Source organism: Cokeromyces recurvatus (assembly GCF_025118155.1).
Source record: "Cokeromyces recurvatus strain NRRL 2243 chromosome Unknown BX663scaffold_48, whole genome shotgun sequence".
NCBI classification, from domain to species: domain Eukaryota; kingdom Fungi; phylum Mucoromycota; class Mucoromycetes; order Mucorales; family Mucoraceae; genus Cokeromyces; species Cokeromyces recurvatus.
This window is the reverse complement of record NW_026251434.1, coordinates 148,266-163,218: the sequence shown is the minus strand read 5'-3', so window position 1 is coordinate 163,218 and position 14,953 is coordinate 148,266. Positions and strand designations below refer to the sequence as shown.

Here is a 14,953-nt window from a genome sequence, read left to right as displayed (position 1 = left end):
CAAGACGTGCATGAATACCCAACATAAAACATTCAACTTCTTCAAAATGATTATCAAGACGAACAAGACAAGGTAATTCTTGTCCCTCATAAAGAATACTAACACCATCCAGAGAGAACGTACCACTGACTTGAAAATAATTGCGACGATAACATGTCCAATCATTATCTGCTAAAAAGAATCCCCGATCTATTCTTGTATGAAGCTGAACATCAATTCTATCAAAATCAAGGAAAGGGAAATATAAGTATACATATCAACTACGATGATGATGATGAATGTATATGATTTTTTTTTTTTTACATAGAACGTCTGTCCATAGAAATAATGTTTTGATTGTATTTTGTTGGAGCAAAAGAGGGATATATTTGTTGATTTGAAACCGAGTCATGAGTAGTACAGTTGGTAACAATAGAATTATTTTGTGTAACTGTATTCTTTTCCAGGGGCAATGAAATCGGATTATTTTCTAACTTGGGTGATTTAAATAAAGGTGAATGATGAATCGTAGTTGAAGATTGAATATGTGTTGGATTAGGTGTTGTTGGCTGAGAAGACATTTTTTCTTTTTAATATAAAATAAATAGAAGATAAATGTCAAAGGAAGAAGAAGAAAAAAAAAAAAGGGAAGTGAAACGAAACACAATATTATATTTACCTTTTTTTTGCGGAGATGAGTAAAATAATTTAACAGTAACAAAGAAGAAGTTATGATTGTAATATAAAATGAAATGTATGTACAATATTAACCAAAGGATTTTCAATATTTACACTTTACTAATATATTTTCTATAATAAAAAGAAATAAAAAAAAAAAGAGAGAGAGAAGAAGAAAAGGAAAAGAAATAAAAAAAAAGAAGAGAAAGAAAAGAAAAAATAAATAATTTTTTTTTATTTTATTTTATTTTCATTTCTTCTCCACTTAATTTCATACCAGGGCTCTATTATTTTTGACATCAGCAAAAAAAAAAAAATAAAAAAATAAAAAATAAAAAAGATAAAAAAATAAATAAATAAAAAATTAAACACCATCATACTTTAATTACGCTTTTCTCTTATTAAATCTTTATAATAAATAACAATGATTGATTCTCTTTTCTATATTAAAATTAAATGGTCAACAAGTCCATTATCTGTATCATCTCTTTTCTTTCGCTTCCCCCCCCACCTTTTTTTTTTAATAAAAAAAAGTATTACATTCATTAGTCCGACGTAAAATACCAAAGAAATAAAACTGAAACATTTTTAAAAAAAAATGTTGAGAGTAGGATTGCATTACTGCCTCTTCCCCTATTGTTCAACTTATTTATTACCTAAGCAAACATTTTTATTTTATTTTTATTTTTTACAAGTATCGATTTGGGTGCATATATGGGTTATATATATGAGTGTACTTATGGGTGCATGTATATTTGTATACATGTGCATATGTATATAATATTGTATTAATAAAAGGGTTATAATTTTGAATATTAAAGATTAGACTTTATCTATACCTCACAATTAATTAAACTTTGCATAGAATAACTTTATACAGCATAGATTATAGCTCCGTCAATTATTCCTTTTTTTAATAGAGTATTTCTACTTCAAATTCAGACGATGTTAGTATGGACGAATTAAAATTAATTTTTAGATATTTGGCTTATATTTTTTTGGAAGAATGGATAGATCAATTCAGACACACAACAGTTAGTTTTCAGATAAATAAAAAAAGTAAGAAAATGAAGAGCTCACATGTATCATGGATTACCATATTAATATCCATCTCTCAGAAAGAGTCTTTATTGGGTGGCATATGGCGGATTGTTTTTCTTGGTGAGGCTTGCTCTGGATCTGGAAAAGGGCGTTTAGAGGATTGCTTCTTGAACGAAGTTGGGTGACCAAGCCCTTTGCGGTGAGCCCCTCTCCCCCCAAAAAAAAAAAAAAACTAATAGTAAATTGTTGATAAACTATAGTATATCACAATTAATGCCAAATGGAGAGAATACAATCTTGTTCAACAATTATGTAAGGTCAGACGGGTTTGCAATCGACTTTGTGTTCAATAGACGACGCAAAGATAGTATCGTTGTATTACATGACTTGACGCTCCAAGATTTTACTTATAATGAAGTTGAGAGTACTTTTAGGCCTGCCTTTGTCGATCCTGGTAGGAAGTCTGTATTTACTGCGGCTGTTGGGTTGGGGGACGCCCAACAAATAAGAGGATGTAGTACGAAAGAATATTATACTATGACTGGATCCACAAACTATCAGAAAAAGATGGAAAGGCTGAAAAATGTGGGAGGCATCACGTCTATTGAATCAGAAATGCCTTCGGCCAAGACAAATCAATCTGAAGTATACGATAAGTATGTAGAGTATATGTTACCCCACAGACAAGTCTTGTTCAATTTCTATGGCTTTCAAAGAGCAAAAGATCGGTTTTACTTATATCAACAAAGGCAAAAAGCGGCGCAGATCATGGTCAATATGATAATAAACGGCGGCAAGAAATATGACCGAAAGCAAAGGAAAAAAAAAAGAGAAGAAGAAAGGAAAAAAAATAGCTCATGTGGTCAAGGAATGACTGTGGTCAAGTAAGCCAACAGACTTTTTTTTTCACGTTAATTGACATATGTCATAATATAGAGTAAAACGGAGGCCCACAAAGTTTAGTCAAGATGCCGCCAAGGTCCTACTAATAGTTTTTGGGGCAGGAATGTTTGGAAAAGATGGCGTGAATCTTAAAGGAAACAAATGCAGTGCTACTGGTGTTCTATGGACGGCGATTAAGAGGAAGGAGAAAGAAGGTGATCTTTTGGCGATAACTATTGATAAGTTCAAGACATCAAAAATAGGCTACAAATGCTACGATGATTCGCTTAAAAAAGTAGAAAATATGAAAGATTCCAGTGTTCTTATTTGCAAAAACCGTCGAACATTGTGGCAAAGGAATCATAATGCTGCTAAGATTATGTCGCTCATTTCGTCATACATCTGGAATGGCTACGATCGTCCTTCCATGTTCCTCCCCACTAGATCAGCTTGATCAATTTTTTTATTTTTTTTTATTTTCATCAATCGCCGTAGTAAACACAGCTTCCCTTTTAGGGATTTAGATTTTTACAGGTAAGCATCTGAAAAGCACTGTTTTTTTGTCTAATACTAAAAAAAAAAAAAAAAAAAAAAAAAAAAAAAAAAAAAACTAACATCATCTGAATTTGAAGTGTAAAAATTATAGAGACATATTAGAACACTATTACTAAACTTGAAAAGACATTTACAACACTACCTACACATTCAAAACCCTCAACACCTCGAAAAACATCGCAATAACTAGGTAAATGCCGCCTAATCAACATAAATATAATAAGCCTCCTAGTTGAGTTTTATCTGAAGAAGAACTGGCAGCTCTTGCAAAAGGCTTCCTTGAACATCGCAAAGCGATACCATGTCCTGAATGCAAAAAAGTCACCATCTACCACAATAAGGGTGATTTTCCATCTAAAACGCACCACTATCAACCCTGTTACAAATGTACCTTATGCTCCCATATTATGCCTGCACCCGAAATGCTTGATATCATTACTGCTCCTTCAAGGATGGTAGAAGATATATCTAACAATGTACCCCCCCAACAGCAACTCCAACCCCAACCATTGTCGTTCTCGTAACCCAAACCCAATTCGACAATAATGCTATACCAGACGTACAAGCACTTTTTAAAATAATCACACAACTAACCACTCGACTTGCAGAACAACAAAAAGTAATTGTACAACTTATTGAAGAACTCCGTCTCACTAGATCAGCTCCACCACAACTACCTCCTGCCGCCGCTCAACCTAGCACTGACGAGGAAGACTTTCCTACTCTTCCAGAAACATAATTCTCCTCGTCTCCCTGGCACCAACCAGAAAGAGTATTAGCTCTCAAAAAGAATCTAGTCCAACACCATGCGAAACGCAAAGCTGCTGCTGCTCGTTTCTTTCAAACCCCTTCAGCTACTCAAGGTTTCCAATACTTATATATACCTACCAAGGCACGTGCTCCCCTTGATAAGTTAAGAACTACTTTCAAGAAACTGGGAGTCAACAATGGTCGTCTCCTAGATCTACACTACCCTGACCGTAACATTGTTGTAGTACTCGTCCATAATGACTATGCTCCTGAACTTCAAGAACTGTTAACTAAACGAAGCATCAAACTCCATACTACTTTTGATCCCTGTAATGGAAGTGTACTCAAAGATCCCAAATATGCCAATGAATCAATTGAACAACGTCAACAGGTTGCTCGTGATCTTCATAATCAACGTCTCCAAAAAACTCTCATTCATATTCGTGGTCCGGCTAAATATGCTGTGGCGCGTTTCTTTGTCCATAAGACCTGGATTACCAAAGACCAACTTGCTGACATACTGACTATTGACCCCTACTCCAGTCGCCCACAAGAGGTCATCTTTGAGCTTGACGTTGCTACTTCTGAATCTTCTAAATTTCACGCGAGTGCGATGGATGAAGATGATGTGAACTCCACCCATACTAATTTGAACCAATGAGTGGTCTTCCATTGAGAATATCACTTTTTAATGCTACTGGTCTCCCTAAACAATATATTTATCCTGTGTTAAATATTGCTAAAAAGTCATCTTTACTCTTTATTACTGAAACATGGCTACTATCTTCCAACAAATATCCAATTCCCTCTTGGAAACAATTCTATACCTATGGTATTCCGGTGAACTCCTATAATCGATATCGTGGTCAACTTGGTTTAGCTCTCCTTGTTAATCTGGACTTCAAACCTCCAATTCATCATATCAATCATGCCAATCCATTATTGGCTAAGTTTACATTATCAATCATTATAAATCCTAAATTATTAATTCACTGCTTACAGTGACTCACAAAAGTGTGGCAATGTTTCGAAACTTTAAGTAATTTATGCAAATTCGCAATAACAAATCGTCTATTTATTAAGTAAAGTACTCTGTAGTATATACTAGATACTAGCAGAAAGACAGAAGTTGCCTCTTTTTAATGATACTTATAGCATATATTCATTATATAATGTTTTATTTGAAAAAATAATATTAAAAGTTATACGTATAAAAATTTAATGCCAATAGCTTATTGAAAAATGAAATGAAGAACGTACCTTTTATGTTTAGTACTTGATAGCACCACCTTTTGCTTTAATTACTGCTTCAACACATCTTAGTGTACTTTCTATGTGTTTTAAGCATAGTTCGGCTGTAACTTTATGGTACCAAACATCAGCAACTCGCTCCCATAACTCATCCATGTTTTTTGGTGGCCTATCATAGGCAGCAAGCTTGCACTTCAAATAAAACCAAAGGTTTTCAATTGGATTTAGATCAGATGAGTATAATGGCCATTCAAGGACATTTATTTTATTTCTTTTGAACCAATTTCTTGTATATTTGGATGTATGCTTTGAATCATTGTCTTGTTGAAGGATTACATCTTTCTTACAAAGGCCATGATCCTTGAGCGTCTCCATAAAGTCACCTTTTAATATTTCACAATATGATTACGAGTCCATCCCGCCCTCAATCTTGGCAATAAAACCAAGACCATGTTGTGTGAAACAACTCCATAACATTAAGCTTCCATCCCCACCTTTGTACTTAAAGTTGACGTTACGGTCTTTTAGAGGTTCACCCTTTTTAACCCATGTCCATTGCTTTCCATCAGAACCCAAACGATTGATTTTTGTTTCGTCACTAAAGACGACCTTTTTCCAATCCTCAACCGTCCAGTTTCTATGAGCTTTGGCCCATTTTAGACGATTTCGTCTACGCTCATTTGTCAATGGTAATGCAGATTTCTTAATCTTCGAATCAAAGTCGGACGATTTTAGGAATCTGCGAATGGTTTGTGTGGAAATATCATACCCTTGACCATGTAAGTTCCGGGCAGCATCCACTGCAGTGATAAAATGACCAGTATAAAAAGATCGCGCAATCAATCTTCCAAGTAACGGGATAATCGTCTTTGGTCTACCTTCTTTTACGTTAATCTCAACTTGATTTTATTTGGCAATTTTGCTAATTGTCCTAATTGACACACCCATTGCCTTAGAAATATCCCTATAAGACTCCTTAGCATTAATTTTTGCTAAAATATCCATCTTTTTATCGTAAGGAATTGGTCTCATTCTAATGTATGTAATGATCTATGTGTTAATGAAAATGATACGCAAATATTGTTCAGATTAGTAATGAATTTGAGAGAAAAAAGGTATTAAATAGGAAGTAAACCTTCTTGTTAATTCAATAAAAATATTGAATATAATTTAAAATAAAAAAAATGGTGTTTTTGTAAAAAAAATAGATAAAGAAAGAAAACTTATTATGCAGCAAAATGGCTAAATCTTGTAAAATGACATGATCGCTATTGAAATAAACATTCATGCATGTAAATGAGACTAAGAAGCTATAAAAATAATGTAAATTTTATCAACTTTCCATTAAAGATACTTTTATTTATGTATCTTTATTCATTTATGTTGTGCATTAAGGAAAGACAAAAATCATAAAACATTGCCACACTTTTGTGAGTCACTGTATATCTTCCTCCTTCTTTAAAATCAGATCAAATATCAGAAATTCTCTCACTATTACCTATGGATTACCCTTCCACAACCAAGACTATTATATGTGGTGACCTCAATTCTCGTATTGGCGAATTGGTTGGTGACAGCTGGTGGAACACAAGCGGACATCTCTTTTACAATTGGATGGAAGCACATGGTTTGATTCTATGGAACCAACGGCTGGCTTTTGGACAACTGTCATGAGCTGACTTATAATGTCATGTTTCTTGATTAAACATGCGGATCATAAATTTATTCGAGGAATTCTATCTAGATTCTTCTGAAACTCTCTTGATCCACTCCATCAAATAATATTAAAACTACTAACACTTCATTATCTATAACATATCTTATTTGGTCGTAACCAACACTTTTCTGATTCACATCTTATCCTCAGACTTCTCTAACAATTCTTATAAATACCCCCATCAATTTAATTCATAAATAAAATAATTGACTTTAGAACGGTTGTTCGGTCTCGTTGACTCTTTTGTTTTAATATTATTTTTTTTATTTTCTAATATTTTTTATTTGATATTTTAAAAGAAATATCACAACAACTGACTAGTTATACTTATTATGGTATAAGTATCATTGATTATTTCCTTAGTAATACTGATTTGGAGACACCTGACCTTAATATTCGAGACGATCTATTATTAAATTCTAACCACACTTTTATGACTTTCTCTTTTCATCTACCTCAAGTTCATTCATCTCATAGCCTTTCCATTGAGGTTTCTCGTCCACACTGGCGATTGAAAAAGCTGAAAAAAATTATATCACTATGAAAGGCACCAAGCTAAGTATGCAAATGATAGTGCTATAAATATGCGAATAGTCGACTCTTCAGCCACAACATTTCAAGATATAGATACTACCCGTACTTATATCGACTAGTTCTCAACTTCACTATGTCAAACTATCTACGAATCGTTGGATCAAATCTGTGGAAAAAAGGATACTACTGCTGATGTGTTTTTAAAACAGTTCTGGACCTCTGAAATGACATCGGCTTTCGAGCTTAAACAGTTCTATTACAAGAAATGGCGAAAAGCAAATGGACTGAATTTCTTAACTTACTGGTTGAAACATCAAGAAACTAGTGCTTTACTGCAACGACTATTTCAACAACGGCGTAGAGAAACTTGGAGACAATTTTGCGACAAGATGTCTAAAGGCGAGTATACTAAAGCAATTGCGCGATTCAGCAGAATTCGTAAAAACAGATCGGTAAAGCCTTCCTTCTCACCAGATCCAGATATTAACCGTGCTCCGGCTGACGTTATGGCCGACCATCTTCAAAGTATCTATGCCGGGCAACTCCTCACTTCACCATCTAATTTGGGTTCATCTTCTCCTATAACTAGTGGTCTTCCTTTTAATTTAAATCTTTGTCCCTTCTCATCTGAACAAATTCATGAGACTCTAAAACAACTGCCTCGTAAAAAAGCTCCTGGTGTTGATCACATACAAACGGAAATGTTATTACCCTATTCACACTTTGGTTCCCCAGCTTCTACATCTCTTTCGCACCTGCTGGCAATGGTCCTATACTCCACTATCATGGCGAGTTGCACAGGTAGTACCGATACACAAGAAAGGCTCCAAAAGTGACCCAGGGAACTTTAGACCAATTAGCTTGACATCTATTTTTCGTAAATTATTTGAAAAATGTTTGTACCCTAGCCTATTAGATCAATCCCCTACTCTTGATATTGCTCAAGGCGGATTTCGTGAATCTCGTAGCTCTCTTGATCAAGTTCATTGTCTTGTCGAGATCTGCTCTATTCTTCGGCGTAACCACAATTGTTTCCCTACTCTTGCTTTTTTAGATATCAAATCAGCGTATGATACTGTTGATCGCTCCTATATTTGGGAAGTGCTTCAACCTCATCTCTGCCCGGCTTTGCTTGGAGTTCTCAAAAATCTCTTTGATCAGGTTCAAATTGAAGTTCTTCTTGATAATCATATATCGTATCGTTTCTCTCCTGTCACTGGCGTCTTACAAGGGTCTATTCTCTCTCCGTTCCTATATTCAATCTATATCAACCAACTTCCAGCTCGTTTGAGGTTACCACACCAACTCAATGACTCCTCCACTACTGATGTAGTTACTACATTTGTACCGTCCCTTAATTGTCTACTCTATGCTGATGATGTCGTCCTTATTGCCTCCCCTGAGAAACTCGCTTCTTTACTACACCAATGCGAAGTTCATAGTTACTCCTTAGGTTATCGGTGGAACCCATTAAAATGTGTCATAGTCGCTCCTACCAATGATCCTCAACCATATCAATTATATGGTACTGCTATTTCCAAAGAATCCTCCTTTTCTTATCTTGGTGTTCCTCTAAAACCTGGTGGTCTAATTGATTATGCTGCTCTAATCCAACATAATATCAATAAAGCCTCTCTCACTATGAATCAACTTGCTGCTATTGGTCTCAACTCCAAAGGTCTTCCACCTCTGCTTGCATGTCGTTTTTATAGTCAAATGGTTCGCTCTCAGTTAGATTATGGTCTTGCAATTAGTCCTCTCTCTGCTAAACTTACCAAAGCACTGGATACCTTTCAAAATTCATGTATTCGACGTATCTTTGGTGGTCACTCACGGTCTTCGGCGAAAGTCATGCTTCACCTTGTCAACCTACCATCCATGAAGACCCGTATTGCAGTCCTCCAAGCGCAATACCTCTTTCGAACTTCCCAATTACCAGCAGATACTCTTCTTGCCCATCTTTTGCCTCATGTTCAGCTCTCAAATAGTCATTCCCACTGGTATAAATTGACTCAAACTACAATGTGGACACACCTATGCTCACCAAATATCTCAACGCTCGACCGAAAACAATTCTACACTCTTCGTGCTAAGTTTCTAGATGATCAATTTCAAAATCTTCGTCAAGATACTAATTCACTCCTATTGTCTTCCTCACGCCCCACTCTTGAATTGGATCCCATCCTTTACTTACCAATGACTACCTCAGAACGTAGCCGAGTGCTTCGTTGGCGACTTGGCTGGCTACCGGGTGGTAAACCTAAAGAATGTATCTTTCATCCGTCTCATAATTGGAGCCGGCAACATGCTATTGAGTGCTTACATGTACATCATCGTCTCTACATGCCTACTTCAGTCGAAGATCCCATCTCGTTCCTCCTCAACTTGCTTCCACTACATAAACCTCGTCGTCCTTCTGATTGTACGAGCTGGTATACTTTATGGCCTATTCTTTGTACAATTCTACATGAACTTGATTACTACTTCCATGATGAATTTCCTCCTGATCCTATCGACCCTGGTCTCAAGCTGTTGAATTGGTTATCCAAGTAATAGTGTGTGTCTTCCTGGTCACTTTGGTCTTATTTGATTTTTTAAATTGTTTCTTCTCACTTTTTCGCTTTTTCCCCCTTATATTTTCTCTTAATTCCAAAATACTGCTCTTTTCTTTTTCCTTCTCGTTTTCCTTTTTCCCTTCTTGTCCTTTAGGAAGGTTTTTATTCTTATTTCCCCTCTATAACTGGCTCGGGCAATATTGCGCATTTATTTCGTCGCTACATGCTCATTGCCAAAAAATTTAAAAAAAAAAAAAAAAAAAAATAATAATAATAATAATAAAACTCAGAATTTAATCGTATTTCAAAGAGTTCGATGATGAACCGATCAATAATACTCCAAACAAAATACCTAGTACGATCCATGAAATTACCTGATGATACTTTGCTCTCCAAATTACTACCCCACTTGGAAACGTCTGCAAGCCACTCACAATGGTACAAACTGACCAAGAACTCTTTATGGAGAGAATGCACCCGCTACTTGGATGATCTTACCAAAAGCAAGTTTAAGAGACTACAGCACGACTTTCTACAACAATATCATGAAACACTCTGCACTGGCCCAAATACTAAGCTGCTTGCCGCCTGTCGTCCAACGTTGACTCTAGATCCTCTCCTTTGGTTGCCGATGTCCAAAACCCAACGCAGTCAGGTTATACGTTGGCGTCTTGGATGGCTACCTGGTGGTATACCTCGTCCCTGTATATATCACCCTTTCGAACATTTTACTCGTCACCATGCCATCATCTGTCTCCACATGCATCATCGGCTGTTATTACCGACGTCGATCGAAGATCCTCTCTCTTTCTTACTGAATCTCTTGCCTACTAAAAAACCATCAACCGCACACCTTGCTGCTCCTTGGACGATTCGATGGCCAACGATTTGTACAATACTTCATGAGATGGATCATATCTTCCATGGAAAACTCCCTCCTGAACCTCCCACTGATACTGGTGCTTCTCTCGTGAATTGGTTGCTCAAATAACAGTGTTCATACTCCTGCACAATCGCTGAATTTTTCCTTTTTTACTATCAACTTTTATACTTTTTTCATTTTCCCTCTTGTCTCTTAAGAGGTTTTTTCTTTCTTATATATACTACTTGAACTGGCTCGGGCAAAATCGCAGATGAAAAATGCACTGTGCCCTCCTGGCCATAAAAAAAAAAAATATAAAAAAAAAACATATAAATAAATAAAATTCATATTTTAATCGTATTTCAAAGAGTGTCAATCATCTTCTTTCAATACAAAAACGAATTTCTGATAATTAATTATCATCACTTATACATATACTTTAACATTTTCCCTTTTATCCCAAAAGGGTTTTTCTTTCCTTTTTTTCCATAGCGATCTGACCAGGGCAAAACAGCATATATAAATGCTATGTGCTCATTGGTCATTTTTAATTTTTAAATAAAATTCTTCTTAATCGTATTTCAAAGAGTAAATACTAAAATATAGAAAGGCCCGAATAGCGGAGTCTAAACAATCATTTAATACACATCTCTTCTATAAATGATGCTATCTGCTAACAAAATATCAATCTATCTTCTTTCACAGCAAAGACGTTTATTCTCTGCCATGTCTGGTAACAAATAAAATGCGATAAATAAAAAGTATACAACTTATATGATTCTAGATTATTCCAAGGAACGTAGTGTTGCCATTCAAGCAGTCTTAACCGCCAGTAAAGTCTGTCAATCTGTCTTTCAACATCTTGTTGCTAATGAGACCTTAACAAAAAACGATAAATCTCCTGTAACAGGTAAGCAAATAAAGATAATAATTGGACTATTGTATCAAGTATGAATAGATAACTCATATATTTATATATAAATGGTGCAGTTGCTGACTTTTCTGCTCAAGCTATTGTCAATACTTATCTTACAAAGCATTTCCCTAATGATCCAATCGTAGGTGAAGAAGATTCTAAAGATTTACAAGGTGATGCTGGTAAGATCTTGAGGGAAAAAGTCTTTTCTTTAACAAACGGCGTATTAAATGAGAATGAAAAACTTTCTGAACAACAAGTAAATATATCCTGTAAAAATAAAAATAAAAATAAAAGGAAAGAGAGCTTTTATATTCATTTATTTGTACGATAGATTTTGGAAGCTATTGATCGTGGTAATTATGCTGGTGGTTCTCAAGGTCGTCATTGGGCTTTAGATCCTATTGATGGAACTAAAGGTTTCTTACGTGGTGGACAATATGCTATTTGTTTGGCTTTAATCGTAGATGGTATTGTTCAACTTGGCGTTATTGGCTGTCCTAATTTACCTGTAGATCATAAAACTCCATCAAGTGAACGTGGGTCATTATTTATTGCTGTTCGTGGATATGGTGCATTTCAGGTATATTATGCCGTAAAATAGATACACCTAAGATTGAATACTTATTTTTTTTTTTTCGGTCTTTTCTTCTTAGCGTTCATTTACAAATGAAAAAGAAACACCTATTCATTTTGCTGATATTTCATCTACTAAAGAAGCTATATTTTGTGAATCTGTTGAAGCGGGACATTCAAGTCATGAAGATGCTATCAAAATTGCAAAAGAACTAAATATAACACGTGATCCTGTTCGTATGGATAGTCAAGCTAAATATTGTTCTATTGCTAGAGGTGATGCTAATATTTATTTACGTTTACCTGCAAGTAAAACCTATATTGAAAAGATCTGGGTAAGAATTTACATGACAAAATTATATATGCATATTAAACAAGCTTTATATATATATATATATATATATATATAGGATCATGCTTCTGGTAATGTGCTTGTTACTGAAGCTGGAGGTAAAGTAACAGATATTTATGGTAAACCTTTGGATTTTTCTGTTGGACGTACGTTGGAAAAAAATAAGGGTGTTATTGCTTCAAATGTGTCTATTCATGACACTGTTTTAAAAGCAGTTCAAAAAGTTTTAAATATTTAAAATACATTCATGATGTTGAATCTAGAATGAAATACAAATGATAAAGACGATGTCTTTCAATAATAAATCTTCTTGCTGTATAATTTTATCTATTTTGTGTAATTATCTTTATAACAATTATGCTGCGTTCTAGTTCGGGAAATATTACCCAATAAAAGAAAAAAGTTGATTTACCTAATGGAGAATTTCTTTTTTTTTTTATTTTACGATGATTTTAAAGTGATTAAATAGACTCGAGTCTCTTTCTTTTTCGCTCTCTCTCTCTCTCTCTCTCTCTCTTTCTCTTTTATGTATATATATATATAAACATATATTTGTATATATTCTTTTTCTTCTTTACTTGACTGAATATAGATTCTATTTCAAATTTTATTATTATGTCTATTGCTCCTACAAGTGACTATACAATTCCTACAAAGGATACTATGAATCAAGGGGTTCTTCTTGAAAAGAAAGATGATCTTAGATTAGTTGAGATTCCTATTCCAGAGCCTGAAGCAGGCCATGTTCAAGTACAGGTAAAATGCACAGGTATTTGTGGTTCAGATGTTCATTTATGGAAATATGGTGAAATTGGTATTTTCCCTGTAAGTCGTCCTCAATTGTTGGGACATGAAAGTGCTGGTGTCGTTACTGCCTTGGGAGAAGGTGTTACGACACTTCAAGTAGGTGATCGTGTTGCTATTGAAGCGTAAGTCTATACAGATATATACATGTATATATATGTATATATCAAAATATGCTAAAAATAATATAGTGGTATCCCTTGCTCTCAATGTACTCAATGTATGAATGGTAGATACCATCTTTGTCCAGATGTTATCTTCAAGTCTACTCCTCCTTATGATGGTCAATTAGCAAGATATATCACTCATCCTGCTCGTTGGTTACATAAGATTCCTGAATCTATCAGTTATGGTGAAGGTGCTCTTTTAGAACCTTTATCTGTCGCTATAGCTGCCTTGGATCGTGTAGGTGTCAAATTTGGGAAATCATTACTCATCACCGGTAGTGGCCCGATTGGTCTTTTAGTATTAGCAGTGGCAAAGGCGACAGGTGTTTATCCAATTGCAATCACCGATGTTCAACAACATCGTTTGGATTATGCTAAAAAGATGGGAGCTACTTTTACTTATAAAGTAAATCCTACAAAGCCGGAGTTGGAAACTGTCAAGGAAGTACGTGCCTTATTTTCCCCAGCAGGCGAAGAAGAAGGTGCTGAATATAGTTTGGAATGTACAGGTGTTGAAAGTTCCTTCAGAACAGCTATCATGGCCACACGTGATGCGGGTACCTGTTGTTTAGTAGGTGTTGGTAAAAACGATCAAACAATTCCTGTTAATAATTTTGCAATGCGTGAAGTTGATATTAGAGGATTATTCAGGTACTAACTAACTACATGATAGAATAGATAATAAGACTTACTCTATCTATTTCTTCATCAGATATCATCATACATATCCTCGAGCTATTGCTTTGTTAGCAAGTGGTATTTTAGATATTAAACATTTAATTACTGACACTTTTGATTTCAACAATGCTCTTCAAGCTTTTGAAAAGGCTGCAGATAGCAACTCGGGTGCTCTTAAAGTACAAATTACTAATTAAAAAAAAAAAAAAAAAAAAAAAAAAAAAAAAAAAAAAAAAAAAAGCGTATATTATTATTCCCTTACTCTCTCTCGTATCCTTTTTTTTTTCTTTTTTGTTTCTTTTTAATGTTTAATACAAAACTATATTATACATGTTATCATAATGATGTGCAAATACGATAATAAAATAATGTATTACATAATCATGTTTAAGAAAAGAAAAGAAAAAAGTATAAATAACCACCTTTTATCAGTAGTAGGTTTCTCTTATTGTACATTTTATTATTTCAAATCATTATAAACATAGTCTTTGAAGAGAATATGTACTATACTTACTACAATAGATAAGCGTGTTATATTTACTTTTTCATACAATTTTAGAACATTATTGCAACAAGAAGAAAGATCTTTATAGAATGTGAATTTAATTAATAAAAATTGCATGTGAACTCATTATATAAACACAATGTATAAAAAG

General features: G+C 34.5%; 5 protein-coding genes across 5 annotated transcripts; 4 read left to right on the top strand and 1 right to left on the bottom strand.

Moving 5' to 3' along the window:
- BX663DRAFT_278160 (uncharacterized protein) lies at positions 1 to 826 on the bottom strand (the record flags this gene model as incomplete). Its single annotated transcript, XM_051521976.1, has 3 exons — positions 659 to 826; positions 304 to 565; positions 1 to 218 (listed from the first exon to the last, which is right to left on the bottom strand). Coding segments are annotated over exons 2-3 (475 nt in total), but the record flags the coding sequence as incomplete, so codon positions are not given.
- Positions 827 to 1,691: 865 nt separating this feature from the next.
- Positions 1,692 to 2,586, top strand: BX663DRAFT_481098 (uncharacterized protein; the record flags this gene model as incomplete). Its single annotated transcript, XM_051524350.1, has 3 exons — positions 1,692 to 1,716; positions 1,776 to 1,897; positions 1,959 to 2,586. Exon 3 carries the CDS (start codon positions 1,972 to 1,974, stop codon positions 2,584 to 2,586), a length of 615 nt encoding a protein of 204 aa, XP_051377903.1. The 5' UTR covers positions 1,692 to 1,716; positions 1,776 to 1,897; positions 1,959 to 1,971.
- A 7,669-nt stretch (positions 2,587 to 10,255) lies between these two features.
- Positions 10,256 to 11,100, top strand: BX663DRAFT_278134 (uncharacterized protein; the record flags this gene model as incomplete). Its single annotated transcript, XM_051521975.1, has 1 exon — positions 10,256 to 11,100. One exon carries the CDS (start codon positions 10,259 to 10,261, stop codon positions 10,931 to 10,933), a length of 675 nt encoding a protein of 224 aa, XP_051377902.1. The 3' UTR covers positions 10,934 to 11,100.
- A 284-nt stretch (positions 11,101 to 11,384) lies between these two features.
- BX663DRAFT_526906 (3',5'-bisphosphate nucleotidase) lies at positions 11,385 to 12,974 on the top strand. Its single transcript, XM_051529969.1, has 5 exons — positions 11,385 to 11,714; positions 11,795 to 11,979; positions 12,055 to 12,303; positions 12,377 to 12,631; positions 12,707 to 12,974. The coding sequence occupies exons 1-5, from the start codon at positions 11,579 to 11,581 to the stop codon at positions 12,884 to 12,886; spliced, it is 1,005 nt and encodes a 334-aa protein (XP_051377901.1). The 5' UTR covers positions 11,385 to 11,578; the 3' UTR covers positions 12,887 to 12,974.
- A 185-nt stretch (positions 12,975 to 13,159) lies between these two features.
- On the top strand, positions 13,160 to 14,515 carry BX663DRAFT_526904 (chaperonin 10-like protein). The gene is made up of 2 exons (XM_051529968.1): positions 13,160 to 13,577; positions 13,644 to 14,515. Exons 1-2 carry the CDS (start codon positions 13,264 to 13,266, stop codon positions 14,275 to 14,277), a joined length of 948 nt encoding a protein of 315 aa, XP_051377900.1. The 5' UTR covers positions 13,160 to 13,263; the 3' UTR covers positions 14,278 to 14,515.
- Positions 14,516 to 14,953: the final 438 nt, after the last annotated feature.